The sequence below is a fragment of the Lagopus muta genome, chromosome 1 (genome assembly GCF_023343835.1).
Source record: "Lagopus muta isolate bLagMut1 chromosome 1, bLagMut1 primary, whole genome shotgun sequence".
Taxonomy (NCBI): domain Eukaryota; kingdom Metazoa; phylum Chordata; class Aves; order Galliformes; family Phasianidae; genus Lagopus; species Lagopus muta.
In genome coordinates, this window is record NC_064433.1 from 80304113 (window position 1) to 80330237 (window position 26125).

General features: G+C 41.0%; 1 protein-coding gene across 1 annotated transcript in view; it reads right to left on the reverse strand.

The window, feature by feature from the left end:
* The window catches only part of SLC22A15 (solute carrier family 22 member 15), a 37649-nt gene extending 13762 nt beyond the window's left edge, over nucleotides 1-23887 (reverse strand). Inside the window, exons 1-10 of the mRNA XM_048957190.1 lie at nucleotides 23653-23887; nucleotides 11271-11483; nucleotides 8097-8229; nucleotides 6939-7103; nucleotides 6135-6264; nucleotides 4227-4442; nucleotides 3113-3253; nucleotides 2277-2362; nucleotides 1762-1882; nucleotides 745-817 (exon numbers count right to left, since the gene is read on the reverse strand). Coding sequence (XP_048813147.1) covers nucleotides 745-817; nucleotides 1762-1882; nucleotides 2277-2362; nucleotides 3113-3253; nucleotides 4227-4442; nucleotides 6135-6264; nucleotides 6939-7103; nucleotides 8097-8229; nucleotides 11271-11483; nucleotides 23653-23739 — 1365 coding nt within the window. The 5' untranslated portion in view covers nucleotides 23740-23887. The remainder of the gene's footprint in view (nucleotides 1-744; nucleotides 818-1761; nucleotides 1883-2276; nucleotides 2363-3112; nucleotides 3254-4226; nucleotides 4443-6134; nucleotides 6265-6938; nucleotides 7104-8096; nucleotides 8230-11270; nucleotides 11484-23652) is intronic.
* Between the last annotated feature and the right edge of the window lie 2238 nt (nucleotides 23888-26125).

Below are 26125 nucleotides of genomic sequence, written 5' to 3' on the forward strand. Positions count from 1 at the left end.
TGCCATAGTAAGATGGCAGATGGCAAAGAGAAAAGTTATTCCATACGAAATCTGTGTCATATTAAAGAAATACTCACTAGACCTCACCAAGTGGTTTGTATCAGTAAAGAACCCTGAACTCTATTTTATATACAAGCACACAGTGCCTATGAACATAAGGGAACAGTATCGTCTTCATATTTGTTTCTTGAGAATTTCTCTTTGCCTTGACAGGCTGCTGTAAGATTTGTTCTCAGAAGCTTAAAGTATCTCAGGTCTGCACTTACTGAAATACAAACCATTTACTGACTATTATAATGTACGGATTCAGTGAAGCACAGCAACAGTAAAATGAGTTTCCACTCAAAAATATGAGCTCCTGAGAAGAGCAGTGAGTTCTTATGCTTTATCACCTAGATGCAGTAAATCTTTTAAATACATTTTTAGTTATTGCTGGCTTATGGTCTAAATTTGGGAACAATTTGTTGTTTTGGTTTTTTTTTTTTGCTTTCAAATGACAATTCTGCTGAAATTCAGGGGCTGGATTTCAAAATCCTGAAGTATCTTCTGAGCTAAACACTGGGATTTTCTGTCTAATTACAGATTATATCATAATGCCTTTAACCTATCATAACACTGCCAAGACACCTAATTTACAGATTATTTTCTATACACAGTTTACCCAAATATTCCCACTTCTGCAAGCTTCTGAATCATCGGAACCGCAGAATAAAAATGTACTTAAAATAGCAAGTTCAGACAAACCAATGAAGGGACAAAAGGAGCAATGATTCCACCAACACGGGAAAACATGGAGCAGGCACCCATTCCAACATTCCTAAGAAGAAACAAAAAAATCATTAATTAGTCACATTTGCACATGAAAAACTAAAATTTTAAAGTACAAGAAGATGGAAGAGCAGGAAAGGGTTTTTAAAAAAGACAACAAAAAAGTTTCACTCATGATTCTGGCCATATCAACTGGAACAAAAAGTGAAATCTAAACGAAAACACCTGAAAAAAGGAATGAAATCATATGCTTTGTATTCTGAGAAAAGCACAAATCCACTGCACGTTCAGAATTCTAACATATGCATACATTTAAGATGACAAAAAAAAAAAGAAGTGTGATTTCAGTCATTGCATCTTATCTCTTCCTGAAACTCCGGCTAGATTCCTTTATCCATATCAGCAGATTCACCCAACAGAGGAGAACAGCTTTACAGGACAGTTTCAATGATGTCTAGCCACTAACAGTGATAGCTGGCAAACAAATACATGTATTAAAAATTGCACCTGTATAATAGATGCCTTTATCTACTCAGTCACCACAAGCACAGGGAACTTCTGCCTTCGAAGCACCAAATTGCTTTCACAAAGCTTACTAACTGGTTGCATCTTTAACATTGCTTGTTGAGGAAGCACAAATTTCAACAGAATTGTCTGGTTTATAAAGCACTGAAGAACCCACAGATGTTGTTGGTCAGCAATACTACCGTTATCCTCATTAGTGAAGAGAAGGCTGTGAGAACACTAAGCACCCAAAAGGTCTGTTTTATTATTATGGAGAATACAGTTACTCTGAAGAGAACATTGCACATTTGAGGGAGATGGAGGTGAGGATAAGAGAAAAGAAAGTTCAATACATACAAGGCCATACAGGTAATCATTGTATGTTAAGTGAAAATCTCAAATGAAATGTAATTATTAGAAAAAGAGAAGTAACAGGTGATCAGGGAAAAGAACCAGAAAAATGAAAATCTTAAAATTAACTTGCATTACCTGATCACTGTGGGATAAAGTTCTGACGTGTAGATGTAGACAATGTTAAATGCAGCACTGATTGTCAGTTTTCCCAGCAAAGAAAGTGAGCGACTGTTCACCACTGCAAAAACTCCAGTATCTGATAGAGAAAATGTGTCACTTAGGTTCTTTTGGCACAGCCTTTCACTTGGAGAGATACCTACGAGTTGCATGTGTATTTATACTGACAGCTCATTTGGATAATGGAGATATCCCAAAAAAAATCATTTCTTGGAATTACTTCAGAAACACTGGAAAGGAGTGACTGTTGTGATTAAAGTGGAAGTGTAGGACAGAATCCAAAGATGAGTTCAAACCCACATTTTTTCCAACAAGATTTTCTTAAGATCCTAGGGAAATTGCTACTTATGGCTTAGCTTCTGTGGCTTTTAAGTACAAGCCTACTGCACTGACAAGCAAAAATTCTTAGGCTTTTGGGTAAGGAGTTTTGCAACTTCTTACTAAGTATTCCAGAAACAAAAGGAAACATTTACCTTTCTTTTTAGGAAGAAACATGACAATAAGACAAGCCAATCCTCCCAGGAACAGAAATGCACTCAGTGTTCTCTTTCGACCAAACCTGGTGTCCAAAAAAGGATAACCAATGAAGCTTCTACATTCACCTTGTCTCCATTTGCAGAAATATCAAATGCCATCTCCACAAACACCCCCTCTCCCACTGCTTTAAAAATTTTCTGCTGCTCTCAACAAAATGAGCACTGAGAAGTCTTCATGCTGTAGCTCACAATCTCAAGGATTTTTATTTCCTTCCCACTGTGTGCATGTGTGTAAAGCTTCTCAAGAGACTTTAGAAAAGAGATTGGAAAGTGAATTTCACACACACAAAAAAAAGGAAGACAATGTCTGGAGTACAACAGCTCGGGAAAGGGCTAAGAGTCAGAATCAACAGCTCTGCTCTTACGCTTGTGCAGCAGCTGTAAAATGACATCACACAACAGTTTCAGCTGCTGAATTTAGTTGTAGCATCTTTGACCTAACAGCCAGAATGGGAGTTACAAGACAGGCGGGAATCATGCCATCTTGTGTCAGGATAGAGTCAGCACAGCTAATTCTACTGACAATCATCTTTATCTTTGAGCCATACAAGAATGAGTTACTGAGCAACAACTTAAACCTTATTGGAGGTGAAGATCTACCAGCAGCACTTTCAAACAAAAAATCATTTCTCAAGAGAATATAATGAACTGGAAATAGCAAAGCAGAAAGTTCCATGCAATGTCTGTGGGCTAGGAGATACAATTTGAAAGAAACTTGTATTTTATATAAAAAAAAGAAAATGCTAAACACATTAATAGAATTTCATACTTACCATTTTTGGTTAATCAAGTAAATACAGATCGGGTATGCTGGGATTTCTATCAATCCTGATAGGGCTAAATTGGCATAAATGTTTCCACCTAAATCACCCACATTAAGGGTAAGACCGTAATAAACCAAGCTGCACACAAACCTGTAAAAGATAGGGGGGAAAAAAAAGTAAAATCAGAGTTGGAATTTTGTCAGCCATATCAAAGCACTCATCTGGTACAGTGTAGTATCAATTATATATAGTGTTTTAGATAGCAGGCCTTTTTCTACCTTCCTCTAATTTCTACATCCTGATCCAGTTCTATCCATTTCCAGATTCTGATTTTCATTTCTCTTTTGTGACCCTGAATGAATTCTCTACAGAGAAAAAAGGAACACGTTGCCAATTCATTCTGCAGTAAATCAACAAGGCAATCTCCTAATTCTCATTTACAGAACAGAAAATTCACTGTTCTGCACTAAATATTTGGAAAAGCAACAGAAGTATAGACTTATGCTGACAGCTGAAAAAAAAAAAAGTCATTTGTTTTTTTCTTAATACCTCTTCCCAAAAACGTGCATTATAAAAGCATCTGGATGAACAGAACAAACCAAAATAAGTAATTATCCAAAAGTACATTTCTGCTAGTGACTAAAAGTAGTGTCTTAGGTTCCTGCTCCATACTACAGCAACTGCTAGCACTGGCAACCTCAGGTAGCACTTTCTTTTAGGAAATACACATTAGATAAGGTAGGCCACCAACCTACTAACAGGGTCCTAATACACAAAACACAAGAAATAATCCAAATGATTGAAAGTATGGATGCGTAGCATGGAACCAAAGAGGATGACAGCATGACTAATCCCAGCAGCCTTTGAGGGCCAGGAAGGAATATACAGCTCTCAACAGCTCTACGCCTCGAAAAGCACAAGTGAAACACAAAGACAAAATATCTCAGAACTAAATTGTAAAAATGGCTTAACTTTAGAAATATACTGAGGAAATACTACAATAGGGACCCCTAAAAATAAAGGTTGAGACAATGTACAACATGCAGGATTAGCCGACTCTCAGCAGCACATTCCCTCTAAGAATCAAAGCAACACAGCTGGGCCTACAAAGTATCTCAAGTACCAGGTGAACATCATGATTAAGGTGCGTCCCAAGAGAACCCTGTATCGGAAGAGGTCCAAGAAACTGCCAGCTTCTCTGGGGCTCCTCTCAGCAGGGAGCTTTAATGAAAAAGTGTGCTTCTGCTTGCGGTTCTTCTTTGCAATGAGGTAGAGGGCATCTTCTGCTTCACTCAGCCGGCCTTGTGAATATAGCCAGCGGGGGGACTCTGGAATAAACCTGTAATACATATTTTTTTATTTATATATAGAAATTATATATATTGCAGAGACAGCTTGAAGCTTTATTCTACAGTGCTGGGCTTGCCTATGGAAATAAGGCTAAAATAGGTTTCAGTGTAAGATAATTTCTCAAACAACCCTTCAGGTATACAATGCATTTACTGAAACAAAGTACGTTGGAAATAAAGGGAAAATAATTCGTATGCAATTTAGGTAACAAAAAATTGTGTGTACATGTATACACACATATATACACACAGCAGTATAAATTACAATATCATTAGGATTCTTCCTAGTGGAATTCAGAATCAAAGACGCTCCACGTTGTTAAAAGTAAAATGTTGTACAATGTTTACTAGCTGTCTTCTGTTCCTCACATTCCAACATTTTCCCTCTTTATAATTAATAATAATTATAGTAATCATTCTTCTAATTCTCTCTTGTAGATAGCAAGGCTGTACAAAAATAATCATGCTCTTGCACTTCACATACAGCATCCACTCAATAGGTCTGTAACTCCAATACAGCCTACAAAAGAATTTATTATTCTCAGATTCCCAGAACTAATTTAAACTTCTGCACAGTCTTAAAAAGGATCTGGCAAAAGGCTGAAGTGACATTTTTTCCTGGAGCAAGTGTTTCTATGCTTTTAAGAAGAATTCAGAAAATAATATGTTTCCTTCCCCATAATAAAAAAGAAATCTGGTAACTTTTCATATAAATAGTCATTTTTAAGTAGCATAGGTGGGAGGCAATGTGAAATCTGGGAATGAAAAATTCTTATTTACAGTAAAATGGGCCTCTGAGCACAGCTCTGAAGTCCCAAGCATAAAGTACTTCAAAAAAAAATTGAACAGGTTATCTGAGCATTAAAATAAATAGCAAAAAGCCCTAAATATCACCTTATGAAGTTTTAAAACATCAGAAATGTCAAATATGCCTTTCACCTCATAAACAGCCTTTAACATCTTTCCCTGAGTTATGCTGCTTTCTTTGAAAGCCTGTTTTGACTTTAGCAAGAGGGTAGTTACCAAAGTTAAACAGATATAGGAAGGAAAAAGCCTTAAATTGGAACTGCAGCGAAATTTCATTTCTTATCAGTTGCTGATATGAAGAAAGATATGACAGAGGAAGAAAACACTGCACCACTGCACCTCATACCTTTCAGTGCTGAACTCCACAAAGATCCTAGCTATTTTAATAAAGAAGCCTTTTTCCAATTCTTTCCTAATCAGATTTTTTGAAAAAAAAATCAAAGGAAGCTGCCCATTTGCACGTCACCTTTAAGAATGTGCAAACAATTTTGATGCAGTTCTTTCTATGTAAGCAGAATTAGAAGAGAAATAAGTTATCACATAAGCACATTTCTGTATCTTTTATGACGTGTTACACAGTATCTTGTAGCATACCAGAGGACAGTTTGAAGAGTCTAACACATAACAGTGAAGGAGTAGGATGTATACCACCTCAAGACTAGTCCAATTTACAGTACTCACGCATATACAACGAAGCATACACTTGCATTTTCAGATATTGCAGCATATAGTAAGCACATAACACGAGGTGGCCGAAGCTGAGAAAAATATCTTAGTTACAGCACTTCATACCAGCCTAGAGAAGCTCCTTGACCTAATTGTATTTTCTCTCATTACTGATATCTTCCTCGAAGTTCAGTAGTTCAACTACTTACAGAGAGAGAAGAAAGACTACTGTTCCTTCCAGGTTAACCACAACAGCCAGAGTCCTCCAGGAGCGAATGAAGTACCCTAATAAAGCATACTGGGCAATTCCCACAGCAAAGAACAAGCCTCCAATAGATCCTGACACACAACAACAACAAAAAAAAAACAAAACACCATTATCACTCTATTAAAGAACACTGTTAAATCCTAACACATGGAAATACAGAAAATAATTCTTCATTAAGAACATTTCACTCAGTAGCACAGACAAACACAAAGCTATTTAACCAAAGAGAATTCCATCCTTCACCCACACAGCACAGATGCATTGCACCTAATTACAAACATCAAGACAAGTCCAAAAAGCATCTTCCTACATCCTCTCACCTAAAGCCCTGTACAGAATTAAAGTGTAAATATGCTCCAGTTTACCATGTATAAAAAGTAGTACAAACAACTGTGTGGTGCTTAACTACCTGCTGGATTAAACCACAACACACAGTCTCAATTCCAGTGGATAGAGCTCAGCTAGCATAAACAGTGGATAAGTTTTAAGCTGCTTAACACCCACAGGGGATTTGTTTCAACTTGAGTACCTTAGTCAGCTTGGGTGATGTAGAAACCTGAATGGCCAAGTTATCTACTGTGCTTGCCTAAAATACACATTAAATAAAGCAGGACTCAAAGATTGTGGTTACACAGAAAGCAGAGTTAACTTTGTAAATGCTTATTAGCTTTGGTGTGTCTCGTGCAGTATGTAAGACTGAAATCCATAAGTTCTGACAATAAAGACACCAACACTCAAATTTTACCTGCTAATGCCCAGTAGGCAGTACCCACACACTCATTCAGTAGAACAAAGGCCACCAGTGACATCCCACCATTCATCACTCCTACCAAGAATCGAGACACGGCAAAGAATTCATATGAGGGTGACAATCCATTTGCAATGGCAAACAAGATGTCAAGGGCAAAACCTGGAAGTAAGAGGCAAAAGGTTGAACTTCAGGAAAAGGTAGTAAAATAGAAGTGCTTATCAATGTCTTTATTTGACATTCACTTGATGCCTTAAGCAATCAAATTCAACAGCTATAAAACATGGCTACATTTCACAGGTATGGGTAGAAATGCAAGAACCCAGTCAATACCATAAAAGGAAGAACACAAGGAGTGATTTCTGATACCTGATTTGCAGTACTAAACCCCCAAATTCAATTCATAGAAAACAATTTTTCAAATATTTAAAATTACTTCCTGGCTCCTGTTAAGATGGTTTCATGTTTATGTTCACACAGAAGCCCCAGGCTAAGCATATGATCAAACATCTCCCCTCATTTCTGGAAAGTACTCCATATAGATTAGAGAACCTTTATCAGGGGATAGTACATGGGAACTTTGCACTGCATGGCAGATTCATTTTTAATCAGCTTTGAATTAATGAGATTGTTTCTTTGAAGGAAAAAAGTGCACTGTTTTTGGTTCTACATGCTTATCCATCTACAAAAAAAAAAACAAACAAAACATACACAAAACACAAAGTTCCAAATGCTTGATTTAGGGAGAGTAAAAACAACAAAAAAAAACTTTGTGAATTTTAAAGTGATGATCCCAAATACAAAAAAAAAATAATTCATGCAGCCAAAATACAAAAATATTTACAGAAGGTTATACATATAAGAACGTTGCTAATGAATTATTAGGAATATTAATCATTTCTGAGCATGACAACCATTGCTTGTCCTTGTTTTTTAGCAAATGTAGTACAATTCCTAAATTCAGAACATCTCCTTAGTACTCAGGTACGGATTGAATAGTAGAATATTAATTTCTTGTCCCCAGAAATATACTGGAAAGACAAATCTGTACTAAGTTGCCAGAAGAACTGGGCTCTTGCCACTCATTTTCAGAGATTCAACACCTCCACTTCATTCATTTTGATTGTTTACCTGGAAAAAGATCATTACTGTTACCTGTGAGATAGATTTTCTTCCTTCCAAAGCGATCTGAGAGCTGGCCAAAGGAGATTGCTCCAACAAACACACCACTGAAGTAGAAAGAACTGGCAGCACTGACTTTGTATGATGTGTTGCCAATTAAAAACCACTGGATGGAGACAAAAAAAGGAGAATTCAACAGAGTCAAAGTGGTTCACCAACAGCTAATAGTTGGAGGGGGGTGAAACATACTTTCAGGAAGATAAAACTGCCTAAATCTCCTAAGCATTCCAGTCGGTCTGTCATCACACAGGCACTGAAACAAGTGCTTTCTTCCAGATTCTCTGGAGACATAGTAACCAATTGCACAGCTCCCCAGATCAAGTACAGTCTTTGATTCTGAACTCAAGAATAGATACCTCATGGGATACTGTAATTTTGCAGTTTTTATCCCCTCTTTTACTTTTCTTGCCTTTTCTCACATCAAAACTACGAGCTTAAATATATGTAGTCCTGACTCTTGGCATTTACCCACTGCAGGGTGTGGGAATACTACACGAAATTAAGCATTGTGATTCGTGTCCAGAAATATTTCTCTCCTCCTTATGAACAGTTTTGTCACTGTGAAACACTTTGGTAGCTTTTGACAAGTTTTCTGGTATTGCTCATCCTTCTATTTATTTTTACAGTCCTCTTTGTGCAACTCCCAATTCTTCTCTATTCCAAACACACACCTGATCTTCAGATGTTCTTACAGACCTAATGTTGCCTCATAGATCAGCCTGGCAGAGAAGATTCTTTCTCCCACAACACTATACAGTTAAATCATATCATGTTCTCACTGTTCAAAATTTATTTCCTTTTTTATTCTAAAAGCTTCTAAAAGCTTATATGGCATTCTTTTTATTTTCTGCTTCTCTTTTGTCTTGAAATCATGTTTTCTTTCAGTGATACCAGTTTTTCCTTCCTGGGCAGGTAAGCTGGTGATTATGTCATTATCCCTGTAATAACAATCTAATCCTCTCTTCATAATCTCTTCCCCTACCAAAACCCTATTAGATATCCACTCTAGCCAGGCTTATATTATTTCACATCTCAGCTACGAACTACCTTGCCATGGAAAGAGAACCATGCAATTAAGTCTCACCAAGACTACAGGGCTAACAAAATATAATCACACAGAAGCTCCAGGAAAATAACTTGCTTACTCTCAGTACACGCTTCATCAAATTGTCACTTAAATGGTGAAGCTTTTACTGACATGATCAGCAGTAGGGTGTCAGGACTCTGACAAAATTATCTTCTGAAACTAACCAGGAGACCTCAGATCAGCTTGTCTAGATTTAGAAAAATAATTCACAATAAAGTATATCTCTATAATAATAGCATATGATGAGATTACACTTCACTTGAAATAACATGGACAGTAGTTTTGTAAGAGCTACAAGAATTATTCCCCAATTTTGGTAGAAGTGTTGGAAGAAAAAACCCACAACGTGATCTCAGTGACATTAGATTCTCTCTGAATCATTCAGAGATCAAAGCATAATTTGATTGTGGTGAAGTAAAATTTGTTCAGATGTGTTCTGCAGGTTAATCTCAAAGACTAAGATGACCTTTAAAGGACTTGAGATTTCTTTTCTACAGAGAGGATATCACACATCTTTTGACATCAGATTTTTCATTGCAAGTTTGCAATAGTCACATAACTAGTAAATGATACAACAAGGTACACATTAAAAATACCCTCCTGAAATGTTGAAAAAAATTCTCTACACGCCAGTAGAAAGACTGCATAGTGATCAAAAGCCCCAAAATAAGATCAAGTAGTTTTTGAAGAAATGCACTGAGATCTTTATAATTAACCCCATTTTCAAGTGTATGATACATGGGGTTAAAGTTCTGAAGAAAGTTTATCTCAATAAGCAACAGGATTTTTATATATGTGGGCCTTTACTGAAAAGTTCAGACTCTGCTCTGAAATTCTTTAACATACAAGATACCTTGGGATACATTTTTATGTTGTACTTTAAGTTCTTCATCCGCATTTTTTCACCTGTGCAGCTAAGATGCACAAGAATCTTCACAAAATTTACATCCTAAGGCACTGCTTGGCTTCAAAAACCATGTCTGACTTGTCATGATTAAGAGAATAAACAATTACTGGAAAACTGAAAACCAAAAAAGTGAAAAGCTCAGACCAAATTTAAAGAACTGACAATTGGCTTTAAGTTATGCTCAAAGAAGCCACTGTCCATTAGGATTTTAATTTCAATAGAGGCATGAGCACTCATCCTCTTTATTATCAGAATAAGAAGCAGTACATGTTGTACACAATTGCTTGGTACTGTTCCAATACTGGCAGTTATTAATATGCTCATAACCAATAAATTTAAGTACTTTATGGAACTAACTCGAACAGCATTAACACATTTGGACAATAGCCACAAATTATCAAGTAATGCTATGTTGTTGAACTCAGCTGTACAGAGCTAAATTCAGACCTTACTCAGATAGGGCTCTTGCACAGAAGAACAACATTAATAGATATTGTAGGCCTTAGCAATGGCAGGTGATGCACATAGCACAGCATGAAAGCTGGAATCATTCCTCTAGAGACAGTGGCCGTACCATGAAAGAGGACACTTATAAAACATAGAGGCCACAGTGACAAAGCTGAAGATTGTTTTGGGATAAAACAGATGAGGTTGCTTCATACATCTTGCTCTCCATTGCCCGTGCCCTCCATGAAGTTGTAAAGAAACAGCAGAAGCTGCTTTCTCTCCAATTCCTTCACTTCTTCCTAATAACAGGATGGATCCACTACAAGCATCTGTCTTACCAAGGAAATCGCAGATGGCAGATAGAAAGAGCTTAAGGTATATACAAGATTTTAAACACATTAGTACAATAACATGATCCTAACCCAATGGTGGAACCAGGTTATCTGATCCAATACCAACCTTCCACATGGAAAAGATGAGCAGTTTTGATGCAGAACATTGGTTGAGATTTGCACTGCAAAGCAAGGCAGTTAGGATAGGAATAGGTTACTTGTTCTCTACCTGGAAGAAGCACCTGTTTCATTTGCTACTCAAAACATGCATTAGTACAGGAGAAAGAATCAGCAGCACCACCAGCTTTCCTCCCCACTCTGTCAATGAGATTTACTGCTCACACACAGGGCGACAAAACCCATTTCAGACTTACCTCAGAGACTATTGATGTGAAGCTGCTGCTGAAGTGTACGTGCTTATGAACTTCGCTGCCATTGGCAGTAAGAAGCCATTCCCCAAAGGCTCTCTGCTCACTCGCTGACTGGTTGCTATGGCTCTGGTTAGCAAAGAGCAATTCCAGATCCCAGTGGTATGGAGGAGTTGCCCCCACCAGTGCAATGAGGATGGCTTCAGTGGCCACATAGAGCTGGAAAGAGAAAGACATCAAAGATGCTAAACATACATGCAAGTAGTGCTTCCCTTACAGCTGGATCTATTCAGCATTTAAATAACCCTATTTTATATTTTCCTTCTGCCACTACAGCAGATTGTATGTTACAAACAGTCTCCATCTATTCAACATCACAAAGCAGAGAACTAAAACTTCAGCAAAACAGTTCTTGCATTTCTGACTTGTGGAATATCTGAGAGAAAGGAAGTTCCCCTTCAGTCAGAAACCACCCCCAAATGTCACACACAGCAAGCACAGCACTTGCATACTTGAAGAACTGTTAATCAAAGAATGGCTTGGAAGGGACCTCAAGGACCATCAAGTTCCAACCCCCCTGCCAAAGGCAGGGTTCCCAGCCTCTGGATCAAGTACTAGATCAGATTGCCCAGGGTCCCCATCCTCCGGGGATGGGACATCCACAACCTCTCTGGGAAGCCTGTTCTAGAACCTCACCTCTCTCAGTAGAAACCTTCCCCTGACATCTAATATAAATCTTGCTTCATTTAGTTTAAAACCATTCCCCCTTGTCACATCATTATCTACCCTCCATTTCCCTCACATTCGTAAACTCCCTTTAAATGTTGTGGGGAGACCTCATTTTGGCTTTCCAATCTTTTCCTTTCCAGGTTAAACAAGCCCAGTTCCTTCAGCCCTTTGATCATCTCTGTGGCCCTCCTGTGGGCCACAAAAAGCTTTCCAAAAGCTCCACATTTTTACTGTTAGCAGCCTCCTCCAGATGTTGTCTCACAAAAATAGAGGTGGGGATAATCACCTCACCTGCCCTGCTGGCCACCCCTCTTCTGATGGAATTCAGGATGCCATTGGCCTTCCAAGCTGCAAGCACACACTGCTGGCTCATGTTAAGTTGGGCTTTAACCAGGACCCCTAAGCTCTTCTCAGTAGGACTACTCTCAAGGAGTTCTTCTCCCACTTTGTACACATACCTGCGATTACCTCAACTGAAATGCAAAAGCTTGCACTCTGCTTTGTTGAACCTCGTTAGGTTCACAAGGGCTCACTTTTTGAGTTTATCAAGGTCCCTCTGGATAGCATCCCTTCCTTCTGCTGTATCAACCCCACTGCTCAGCTTGGTGTCATCAGCAAATTTACTGAGGGTGCACTCAGTCTGATCACCACTCATTACCAGGACACAGAGCCATTGACCACAACCCATTGACTGTGATCTTCCAAGCAATTCCTTATCAGCTGAATAGTCCACCCTTCAAATCCACATCTTTCTAATTCAGAAATAAGGATGTGGTAGGGGACCACGTCGAAGGCCTTGCAGAAGTTCAGGTAGATGACATCAGTTGCCTTCCTTTGTCCACTGATGCCATCACTCCATCACAGAAAGCCACCAGATTGGTCAGACATGATCTTCCCTTGCTGAAGCCATTTTGGCTGTAGTGGATCACCCACTCATCCCTCATGTACCTTAACATGTCGTCCAGGAGGATGCATTCCATGATCTTCCCAGACACGGAGGTGATGCTCACCAGTCTGTAGTTTCCTGGGTTTTTCTTCCTCCTTTCTTGAAAACGGGAGCTATGTTTGTCTTTTTCCAATCCCTGGGGACTTCACCTGACAGTCAAGATTTTTTCAAATATCATGGACAGTAGCTCAGCAATCACAGCAGCCAGCTTCCTTAGGACCCTGGGATGCATACCATTCAGTCCCACAGACTTGTACACATCCAGTCTCACGAGTTGGTTTCAGACTTCCTCTGCCCTTACAGTGGGGTGAAGCTTGCTCCTCCAGTTCCCATCTAGAGGTTCAGAGATGTAAGAATACTGGTTGCCAGTGAAGACCGAGGCAAAGAACTCACTCACTCAGAGATCTCAGCCTTCCCCATATCTGTCATAGCCATTTCTCATTTAGCAGAGGAAGTGTGCTCTTTGGCCTATCTCTTCCAACCTACGTACCTGGAGAATCCCTTCTTGTTGTTTTTAACACCTCTCACCAAGTTCAGTTCCACCTGTGCCTTAGATTTCCTAATCCCATCTCTACAAGTTCAGACAACATCCCTGTATTCTTCCCAGGTGACACATCGATGCTTTCACTACCTTTACTTGTCTATTTCCTTCAGTTTGACCAGCAGGCCTTTGCCAAGCCATGCTAGTTTCTTGCCTTCCTGGACTGTTTTTTTCTTATTGAGGGATGAAAGCTCTTTCACTTCCAGAAAGGCATCCTTAAATAGCAGCCAGCTTTGTTCCATTCCTTTGTCTCTCAGGACTTCTTCCCAGGAGGCTTCATCGAACAATTTCTTCAACAGCCTGAGGTTCAGGGTCCTGACTCCACTCTTTGCCAGGCTTGCGTTCCCTGAGATCACAAACTCAACCAGGTCATGGTCTCTGCAGACCAGGCTGCTTCTGATCTTAATATCTTTAATAACCTCCTCTACATTGGCAAACACCAGGTCTGCAATGCTTCACCTCCAGTTGGTTTGCCCAATACTTGAACCAGAAAGTTATCGTCAGTGGACTCCAGGAGACTCCTGAATCACTTAAAGCTCACTGTGCTGCCTTCTCAGCAGATATCCAATTATCAGATTAATGCCCAAAAAGTCTTTAATGCAAGTACGTTGCACTGTTTTATTCTCCCCTTTTACCTGTGTTATTCATTCCTTTAATTTGATGTTTAGAATACATCTCAATTTCATATTCCCACTTACACCAATTTTTTTCTGTTAACCTGTTTTACTCTTAAAAAGAGACAGAGGCACATGTGAATATATGGATACTTTTAATATTTATACACCCACTCAAGGCCTACATACAGTAACTAATAGCTGGTTTTGTTTAAGGAAAAGAATAAATAAAAGCACTGGAATGCCAGATGGTTCAAACATGGCACAGAGCAGGGCAGTTGGTGCGTACCCAGAAGAACAGCTACCGGTTGGTCTCCAGACCATTACAACTTCATCTTAAAATCCAATGTTTTAGACCTCTCTGAACACAGGTAACACAACTCAGGAGCTCTGACACAACAGGACACTGTTGATTTTCCTGCCAATTTTTCCATGAAGAAAACCTGTCATGCTACTCCATTCCACAAACTTTCTTTCAACCATCTCCTTCTTGAACAGGCCTTGCTCTGTTCCAAGCACATCCTTGGTGTGTTCCTGGAAAGAGCATCCCCCTTGGGAACGCAGTCTCCCACAAGGATGCTGTACAAGTAATATGCAGAACATGGATAGGCACAAAAAATAGCCAAGAACTCCTGAATTTTGATGTAAGCAACAACAGGTGATCCTATTCTGCTCTATACTGAGAAACAGCTGGAGTTAAACCCCAGTCTGAACCAGAATTATTACTGTATTAATAAAGACACCCCTGAGTTATTACATCTAGAAAAAAAAACGACCTGTTAAATTACATTAAGATGAAGAACAACTTCTAGGCAGATAACCATGAGAAGTGAAAGACCTCACCCAAGAAACAGGGCAGTGAGTAAGATCAGATGAGGAAGGGGTCATGAAAAAGCTGTGTGAACATTTTGTTAGGGACATGTGGACACAGTACTCTCAATCCCTCAGGAACAGTCTGAAATCAGTGAAAACTGAGAATTATAGGTCACCATCTCTGGTGCATCCTTGTGCTTTGCCTCACACAGGCAGTACCAGGTCAGGACTAAGCAATAACATCCTTGGTCTTGTGAAATGATAAACATTTTTGAAATAGCTCAGGAAATGAAATCCTCAAGGCATGTGGCTTAGGGAATGAAAGCAGGATGCTCTTCATTCTTTGCTCCAGGTGAAGCTCAACCCAGCTACAAAACATGAAATTGAAAAATAAATGACTGCAGGCATGCTAAGAAATACAAGTATTTTTTAAATAAAAAAAATTTGGCTATAAGCAAGCAAGGAGAGAACAGAAACACTTCCAATTAATATGCCAAACCAGAAAAACAGACAAAGATGATGACACGCTGAGTACAGAAAAATAGCATTTGATAAGACGTATGTCAAAGTCACTGCTGTGACAAGACTTTTTCCAAGTAATCATTTGCCTTTTACTTTGGCTAACAGGTGTAGTTAATCCTCTTAATCTTGTTGCAAAGCAAACAAAAAAGGTTTGGGTTTTTTTTTTTTTTTTTAATCTAAACAGAAGTGAATGAAATTATAAACAGGAAGGGGATGTAAACAGGAGGGGAATGGCTGTTTACAAGGGTGGATAGCGATAGGACAAGGGGGAATGGTTTTAAAATGAGACGGGGAGGTTTAGGTTAGAGATTGGAAGTTTTTCCACACAGAGGTGGTGACACACTGGAACAGGTTGCCCAAGGAGGCTGTGGATGCCCCATCCCTGGAGGCATTCAAGGCCAGGCTGGATGTGGCTCTGGGCAGCCTGGTCTGCTGGTTGGCGACCCTGCACACAGCAGGGAGGTGAAACCAGATGATCGTAGTGGTCCTTTTCAATCCAGGCCATTCTATGATTCTATGAAATTTCTTGACCAGCTTTCTCAATATTCATGACTTCCAAGAAAAAAAAACAAAAAACCAAAAAATCTAATCTAACTAGAAGGAAGAAATTTTAAATCGTTTCACTCATGTGAACCAACACACACAAAATCAGGTAAGGAACCTTTTAAACTTAATTCATCCACTTTGAAGTACAAACGAAAGAGAAAAAAAAGCAAGTCTTATTCTATTAAGAAGTGCTTTCAAACTTATTAGCAGCTTATCAGCAGTTCACAACCAGGCTAGTTACTCTAGACAAATCGCAGCTGAAGCATTCACTGCTAAACAAAATTGAGTCAACCGCTAGTTTCTGACCTTTCAGACACAGAAACATGAAAACTGCATCTTCAACAAAAGACAACAAATGACCTTGGTAAAAGCCTATGACAAAGAGAGAGCTGCATTTTCAGCTTAGAGTCATTTCTCCCGGCCACAGTATGAGCAGATGAAATGCTAGAGGCCACCTTATTTTTGCAAGTCTGATGAACTCATCTGCTCTGAGTTATTCCAAAAGGGCAATCTGCCTATTAAGTCACATGATTTCTATCCCTATTTTTTCCCCCAAACAACTGCGTGCATTTGTCTGCAGAAGGGCCCTGAAAGCATCTTCTTGTCGCAAAGTTATTTTCTGATGCTCACAAAATGTTCTTTGATGAAAGTAGTGTTCCCTTCTTGGGAGCACAGTGGGAGAAAGCCTCTTCTTCTAGTATGTGGGGTTATGTTGCACCTAGAGAGTCAAAAACAGCCAGGTATCTGAAAACAGAGTAACCTCTCAGACACTTGATAAACCAATCCCACTCTGAAAGCAAATACTCCTCAAGAATACTGTAACTGTTGTTGGCTATTACATGTGCAATCACAGTAAGAAGGAAGCCTGGAAACTAGAAGTGCATGAAAGATGTTGCAACTAACCTAGCCATAACAAAAACTGAAAATATTCAGTAACTTCTTTAAACAGGATGAGCAGAAATAAGATAACGAGCTTTCTGCTAGTCTACCATCAGTCTTCTACTGAGGCAAAATTCCTCCAGACAATTATCTGTAAGATTTACTTAGGAAAATATGAAACAACTTACCGGATTTGAAAGACATCCATAGGACTCTCCAACTTAGCCACACCACTCCCTTGAATAAACTGACATCTATAAAGAAAGTACACCACCCTGAAGAGACGCACAGTCTTGCTGCTCCGTAAAACATCAAGCTCAGTGACATACATTGACCAAGTTCGCTGTATGTCTGAGTATCACAGCAGTTGACTGCATGCTGGTAAACTAAAAACATGTGGCCAGAACTGCTTCCATTCCACAGCATGCTGGACTATGTACACAAAGGCATAAATAGCTATCAAGCACAGGCTCATGTGCTGCAGCTCAGATGGCTGGGATGGGACTTCTCACCGCTCTGATAAGATCCCCACAGTGCAGAGAAAATAGAGCAAGCCTTGTGTCATAGGTTGACAGCCCTCTAAATATGAAGGAGGAAATTGCAAAATGTGATACCCTAATGTTATTTTTCCACCTTTAAAAATCAGAAGGCAGAAAGAAAGCGTAAGTGCCTTATTGAAATATCCAGATGTAAACCTGTGGTTCTTCTCTGCTAAATACTCACACACTGAAGTTTGAGAACCAAGCTCATAAACAAGAACTTGCATTTAAATATGCATTTAACTCAGCAACTCTTCTCAGCTTTCTTTGCCCAGGTTATTAAATCTTCATTTTATCCTGCAAGGCACATTCTAGACCTTCCCTCCCTTCCCTCCCCCCCTCCATGATCACCAGGATTAGGAAAACAATGAAACAAATACAGTGCTTAATCAGGTTAAATATTGGTAACAGCAGAACTGACTTCCTTCCACATCTAGCCAGAGATTGTTATGAACAGACAAAACATAGAAAACATGCTATTGTTCCAATGCACCTCCAGTCTACTGAGATGGTACTTGCAAAGAGCAAGACATACACACAGACCAACATATTGCCCTTAAACCCAAGTACTTAACTTCAGGCCATTCTATGATTCTGTGATTCTTTAAACCAAAGAAAAAAAACATCTGAGTGCACAGAACTTTGCTTCTCTTGATGTCACCCAAATAATCACTGCAAACTGGAAACAATTATTCTGAATCCAATTACAGAATCACAGAAACACCACGGTTGGAAAAGACCTACAAGATCACCCAGTCCAACCATCCACCGATCACCAATAGCTCCCACTAAACCATGTCCCTCAACACAACGTCCAAACGTTCCTTGAACACCTCAGGGTCGGTGACTCCACCACCTCCCTGGGCAGCCCATTCCAGTGCCTGACCACTCTTTCAGAAAACTAGTATTTCCTAACGTCCAGCCTAAATCTCCCCTGGTGCAGCTTGAAGCCATTTGTTCTAGTTCTATCACCAATTATACAAGAGAAGAGGCCGATCCCCAGCTCACTACAACCTCCTTCCAGGTAGTTACAGAGAGCAGTGAGGTCCTCCCTGAGCCTCCTCTTTTCCAGGCTGAACAATCCCAGCTCCTTCAGCCTCTCCTCATAAGCCCTGTGTTCCAGACCCCTCACCAGCTTTGTTGCCCTTCTTTGAACCCGCTCCAAGGCCTCAATGTCTTTCTTGCAGGGAGGGGCCCAAAACTTGACACAGTACTTGAGGTAAATTAGAATCACAGAATCATTGAAATATATTTGCACACTAACCAGTAAAATCATCTGCCAGAAAAGGAAACCAAACTATCTGAAGTGGAGGGAATGTCACTGAGGAGAGCAATGATGACATAGTGGAAAAACACAGCAAGTTTACTGCCTACAAAACACAGGAAGATTAGAGAGTGTATGTACACAAGGGCAGGGAAGAAGGAAAGGGAGTAGTGTGTCATAAAGTAAATATCTGTTTTCCATCATCTTTGGCATCCAGTACAATTATGTCCAACTTCCCAGCTCATCTTCCAAAGGCATTCAGAGGGCAGACTAGCAAGACTGACAGTTTCAGCAGAATTTACCATGTTGAAAGCCATCTCGATTAACAGCAGAAGAGAGGACTGCTTCAGCTCCCACCATAGGCAATAACCATCCAACTGCACAAAATATTTGATGTAACAATAAATGTTAATAACACAAAAACCAGCTTCCTGTATGTTTTAGCCATGCAACACAGAAAGATACCAGGCACCATTCACCCAGTGCCTCCCAGTTACTTTTTGTTTCCAGTTGTTAACAAGATATCCCAAAAGCAAACTATTCGACAATAGCTAGAGCAAACTGCTGCAGAACAAGTTCCTTCTGACAGCTTTATTCCTTCCACAGCACAATTATTTCTCCCATCATCTTTGCTCTTTGAGAAAAAAAAATAAATCATACCACCCCCATTGGGAACCTCATCACACAGAAGCATGCTCTCTATAATTGGGGTACTGGTTAAAAAAAAATAAATAGTTTCCATAGTAAGTGATGGCAGGTGGAACATTACCGGACTTGTAGATGTAGCCTTTGTCTTGAAGGAGGGTAGCCTTCAAGTATTTAAAAAGGTTTTTGTTGCTCTGTTTGTTTTGTTTTTAAATTTGCTTGGTTTCCTCTGTTGCTGTGCATTCAGGATATCCACTTCTGGGTGCTTCTCCCCATACTCACACTTCCTGCCACATTCATCAACAAGAACTCTTGGTCCTTCAACAGCACGTTGATCAGGCACCTTCTGGAACTGAACTGCACAGAAACTGAAGCCAGCCTTGCAAATTAGGTTGCAAAAGCTGATCAGATGTGTTTATATTGAGACATACACAGAACATGTTGTTTCAGCAGCGGTCATAAAAAGAGCAACAAAACCTGGGAATTGTGGGATGACATGTAGAACCACCTAAAAATATCAACTCCACTACATGTGTTTTGTGGTTAAGATCTAACTGTGTATATAAGCATATGTCTAAAGCTTAGGATAACAGTGGTTTGGATTGAGACGACTTGAGTGAAGGTAGAGATGCTGGCAGCTGATAAGCTGCTCATGTCTCCTTCTTTACACTTCAGATTTGTTCTGTACTTTCCATTCAAATAAAATCCTAACAGAATACCTCATCAAGTGCAGAGTAAACTGTACTCATCTATGATCAAGTGAACATAGCTCAAAAAACAGTATATTTAATACAAGCATTGAAAAAATTCATAGACAAGATTTCAGTGTCATCACTACAACTGCAGAATGATGTCCCATACCATTCGGGAAGCAGAACAAGGAGAATAGGGAATATTATACCAAAGCACACAGTTAAGCATTGCTATGTATGAAATCACATCTGTATCCTACTGAAGCCAGACACCACTTCACACTGAATTATTCCTCAAGGTCTGGGGAGAACTCACTTGGATAAAAAGCTTAAGTAAGCTACCTGCTTTCCTTCTTTGCTTGTGCAGGTGGGCTCGTTAAAGAGCAGCGTTCTGCATCATGATATTCTGATGATGGAGGACATTAGCTTGCTGCCAGCCACAAAGGGATTAGCAACACCTCTCAGAAGGGCTGCAACTGCATCAAGAGTGTCTTTGTCTGAAGTTAAAGCATTTTTCCAATAACCTTGATTATACTGTCTTTACTATCTTCCCTTCAGTTAGTGATAATTCCAAGCTAGAAAGAAACACCCTGGTTAATTGTTCATGCTACCACCCAATGAGCACCACCCAACTTCAGGCAAAGATTCTTTCAGCCCTGCAGACAATACCTCCCTTTTAAACTCTAAAAGGTTTGAAGTATCCTTTTTAAAAGCACCATAGTAGCAACATGCTCCCATTCTCGGGTTCCTATGACAGGTTCTGTTTGGAACTGACCAGTCTTTCACGTTCATTGGTCAACATAAATCTCCTTCAACTGTCTATATTAAGACACAAGAGCAAAAAACATTTTTTGTATGCTCTTAAGCGTCTGATCAAGACGTGAGATTGCTCAGTGTTGCCACATTAAACAACAGCACAAGGCAACTATTTAATAACACACTTTCTCCAAAAGGTAGCAAGTGCTTTTCTAGAAATCAATAGGTGTCAAACAGCTACTTTCAGTTCTAAGTTATAAGTATTCTAAGAGTTATCAGCTCACCTTATTCCTCTCTAACTCTTGAATATATATTGGAAATGCAAGATTAACACCACCTACAATTCATGAAACTAACCTAACCCCATACCCTTCAGTTAAATATGAGTTTCGGGTAAGTCCATAGAAATTATAACCAAATGTTTCTCTGCTTTAGCTATCATTGTGCTACTATAAAGACAGCATCCAGTTCTGCAGAACATGCCCTAAAATCTTCCAAAGCCATTAGATTGGCAGTGAATAAGTGAAGCATAGTTGAATAGAGCAACAGCTCCAACAAGTTAATGGATAACCACAGCAGGTAACACAGGAACAAAACTAAGTGAAAACAAATACCCTGCAAAGTTGAAATAGAGAGACGTACCAGTGTAATCCTTAGGCTGATGACATACAATCTTCCAACTACCAGCAACCTGAAGGATTTTCCCTCCCCCCACCAGTATCATTAAGCTTGTCCCACAGGTCTGGGACCAGTTCAAGCCACTGATTGCCACACAGAAAGTTTCACGCAAACAGACTTGTGCATTTGGTAGAGCTTATCTCAGAGAAATTCTGTGAGCTAAACTGTTTGTAATTAGAATTTAGAGAGCAGACAAGAAGATTTTATTTTGGCACATCAGTAAGGAACGCGGGAAAAGCAGCTTAACATATGAGAACAAAACCACTGTAACGTGAGGGAAAACAACTACAAAGAGGTACAAAAGTCAATAGATCAGAAATATCCAGAGAGGGGAAAAAAGCACAAAATCTACAAGGAAAAGCAAAACTCTGCAAGGAATCTTATGGGGTAGAAAACACAGAGTTTGAACTCTGTATACTTGTATCAGATGAAGAAACCTGACAGATCAGATGAACGTAGAAACAGTTTTGAAACAAATGTGCCAGTGTGAAAACACAAAGCCAGCTGAGGGAGCAAGGCACAGGGAAGTGAGCAATAAATTAGAACAGTCAGTCCTTAGCAGACTGACAGACTAAGAGGAGTTCTTTCGTAGCCAGATGCTGCATCTAATCCACTGAAGGAGACCATGATTACCTAAATCCATGTCACACGAGCCAAATACATTACACCTTTGTGTGCATTCTCCAGAGTGTGACAATAAACCAGACAAAAGACTAACACTAGTCATGGCAATGAACTCCAGCTTGATTCTAGCACATCCCAATGACACACCATGTACCCTGGCACCAACAAAGGAACATAGAAAGCAATCAGCCACCCAACCAGGAACTAGTTGTATAAAACTGACTCATAGGCTGAAAGACAAAAACCTCCATCTGTAATATTTTCTATACTTCACATCTGTACAGGCACAGGAATTTATATCAGGATTATTCACATGGGTAAAGTTCAGGAATTAAAGATAACACAAGAGGAAAACAGACCTGTACACCTGTTCCATTTCTATCTTACAACTATCCTAAATATATCATGTGATTTGTAAAGATACATGCTACTTCTGACTGGGGAAATAAGTTAAGCTGTCACAAAGCAAATGAATGAGAAAAGGCATTACAGAACAGTTGAGCCACACTGCCTAAAACTTTGGGGATAAAGAGCACTTGTCATGGTTGCAAAACATGACCAGCACTGGAAGAAATAGCTAATAACTCCTTACTCCCTAACCTTCAGAGAGCACACAAGTTGTCTGGATGGCCAGTACAACAAGCTCTAATTAATGCTTAACTTTAAAAGATCAATCAGATAAAGAACAGATGGTGGAGGAAAATGAATGGGGATAAACAGTACAAGGAAATAGAAACATACGAGGTCTTCGCCATTCAACATCTCAGCTTCGCAAGCACATGCAGAATCCCCAGCTGACAGAACTGAGCATCTGAACTTTGCTGGTTATCTGACAGAGTTTCTTACAACCTCCATCAATCCCTTAGCTGGCAGAAGACATCTGCAGTCTCACTGCTTATGACTGGAAGTTCCAGGTGACCATAAGATACAGCCAGTAGAGGGAGGGATGCTGTTAAGTGCCCCACTTCCGCAAAGCAAGTACACTTCCATATTCGCTGTATTCCAGAATTAATAAGTCTAGATGAAGTCACCACAATCGCAGGTTTGATAAGTTAAAATTGAGTAAATCAACTTGTGTCAGATTTCAGCTGTACCTTATGCCTAGGCCACACTATGAAGATGGCCATTCTCCTCACACCTACTTCATAGAATCATTAAGGTCGGGAAAGACCTTTAAGATCAACTAGTCCAACCGTGCCCACTAATCTGTGTCCCTCAGTGCCTCATCTACACGGTTCTCGAACACCTCTAAGACGGTGACTGCACCACCTCTCAGGGCAGCTGTGCCACTGCCTCACCACTCCTCCTGAGCAGGCATTTTTCCTAATATCCGACCTGAAGTCGTGCCGGATCCCCTGCACAATCTCCAGCACCTGCCCTTCATCTGACTAAGCGCTCTATCACGGCGCACGGAAGGAAACGAGCCGGGACTCCTGAAGGCAAGACGCAGCACCAGCCTCGCGCCCCAAGCTCACCCTGCAGCAGCTCCAGCCCTGCCGTTGCCCAGCGGTCACCCCAGCGCCAGGAGGACGGCGCAGGTCGCCGCCTGCACCTCGAGCGCTCAGCACCCGGCTGCAGCCCACACGCGAGCACCCCTCACCTGGAGGAGCACGGCCAGCAGGACGCACAGATACACCTGGTAGGGTCCCATCTGCCCCACCAACGGGAACGCCTCCTCCACCTCCATCCCGCCGCGTCGCGCATCCCCGGCCCGGGGCGGGCGGCGGGCAGCGGAGCGCCGAGCGGGCCCTCAACCCGCAGGAAAGGGCGGGAGGCGCGAGGCGGCGCTCACGCGCAGCCGCCGCCCGCGAGGGAAGCGGAAAGGCAGCGGTCCCCCGAACGCCATTCAGAGCGATGAGCGCATGCGCGCGGGAGGAGTTCCAGTAGGGGGTGGGAGGGAAGGGAGGCTCGCCTACTCCTCGGGCTGCCATTGGCTGCCGGTGAGGAAGGGGGTGGGAGCGAGTGAGGCCGAGCGTGGGGACGTGTGAGGGGGAATGTGGGATGGGTGGTGCGTGTGTGTGCGTCGGGTGCGTGAGCGGTCTGCCGGGTGTCTGTGGGGGATGTGTGAGCGGACACTGCGGTTGTGTGATGGGGTCTGCGGTGTGCCTGTGAGGGGAGCGTGAGGGAGGCGGTTGCTTGCAGCAAGCGGACTGAGAGGCTGTACCTATACAGAGCACTCTGCTTAAAGCCTGTCAATTCATGCACAACGCCTGTGTCCTGACATACCTAGTGGCCTTCCATGATGCTGCCCTTCTTCTGTCCAAAGAAAGGCAACAAGGCTTGTGAAGGACTTGGAGAATGTGCCCTACGAGGAACGATTAAAGGAACTGAGGCTGTTCAGTCTGGAGAAAAGAAGGCTGTGGGGAGACATTATTGATCTCTTCAAATACCTGAAAGGTGATGGCAGCAAGAGCAGGGCTGGCCTCTTCTCACTGGTGACAGGTGACAGGATGAGGGGAAATGACCTCAAGTTGCAGCAGGGAAGGCTTAGGTTGGATATCAGGAAATAATTCTTTACAGAAAGGGTTGTTAAGCACTGTAATAGGCTCCACAGGGAGGTGGTTGAGTCACCATCCCTGGATGTGTTTGAAAACCATTTGGATGTGGTGCTCGGGGACATGATTTAGCAGAGGGTTGTTAGAGTTAGGGTAGTATGGTTAGGCTGTGGTTGGATTTGGTGATCTTTAAGGTCTTTTCCAACCTGAGCAGTTCTATGAGTCTGTGGTGTAACTGTGTCAATGGACATGGGAAGAGCCACTGACATAATCTATCTGGACTTCAGTAATGCCTTTGACATGGTCCCTTATAAAATCCTTCTCTCCAAATTGGAATCATTTGATGGGTGGACTGTTCAATGGACAAGGAACTAGTTGTGAGATCATACCCAGAGAGTGGTGGTCAATGGCTTAAAGTCAGGTTGGAAATCAGTGATGAGTGGCATCGCTCAGGGGTCAGTATGAGGACTGGTGCTCTTTAATCATTTCATCAATGACATGCATTAACAATGGAATCAAAGGCACTCTCAGCAAGTTTGACACCAAGCTGTGTGGTGTAGTTTACATGCCCAAGGAATGGGATGACATTCAGAGAGACCTAAACAGGCTCAAGCAGTGGGCCCAGCTGAACCCCATGAGGTTTAGTAAAGCTACGTGCAAGGTTTTACACTAAGTGTATCCTGGGCTGTATCAAAAGAAGCATGGCCAGCAGGGTGAGGAAGGTGATCCTGCCCTTCTACTCTGTGCTGGTGAGACCTCACCTGGAGTACTGCGTCCAGATGTGGAGTCCTCAGTACAAGAGACACAGACATATTGATGTGGACCTATTGGAGCGCATCCAGAGGAGTGCCACAAACATGATCCAAGGGACGGAACACCTCTTCTACGAGGTCAAATTGAGAGGCTGTTCCACCCGGAGAAGGCTCTGGTGAGACCTGAGGTTGGCTTTTCAGTATTTAAAAGGGGCTACAAATGAGGGGGCAGATTCCTTCTCAGAGTCTGTTGTGATAGGACAAGGGGAAATGGTTTCAAATTAATAGAGGGGAGATTTAGGCTGGTTATAAAGAAATGTTTTACAATAAGGGTAATGAAGCACTGAAACGGGTTCCCCAGAGAAGTGGTAATGCCTCATCCCTGGAAACATTCAAGGTCAGGCTGCATGGGGCTGTGAGCAACCTGATATCGCTGTTGGTGTCCCTGTTCCAGGGGAGTTGGACTAGGTGACCATTAAAGGACTTCTGCAACTCAAATGATCCTATGATTCTATGGTTCCTCAACTATGCAATGTTCTGTAATTACACGTCATAGCATACTTGCTGTTTGCTGGGAAAAAATAAAAGGAACACGCATGGAGATTTGGCATGAGAATATTATGTACGTTCCACTAGAATTTGGTTCTCACCCTACCACAATCATTTTGTGCTTGATTTAATACTCAGGGAGGACGTCTTCATAAAACTGTAATACTTGCCATATGTTTTATGAAAGCTTTTTGCCATTTGTTTAAAGAGCCTGCATTTTGAATGTGTAGGAGTGGTTCGCATTTAGAAGTAAGAGCTGACTTGTGAAGAAACATGA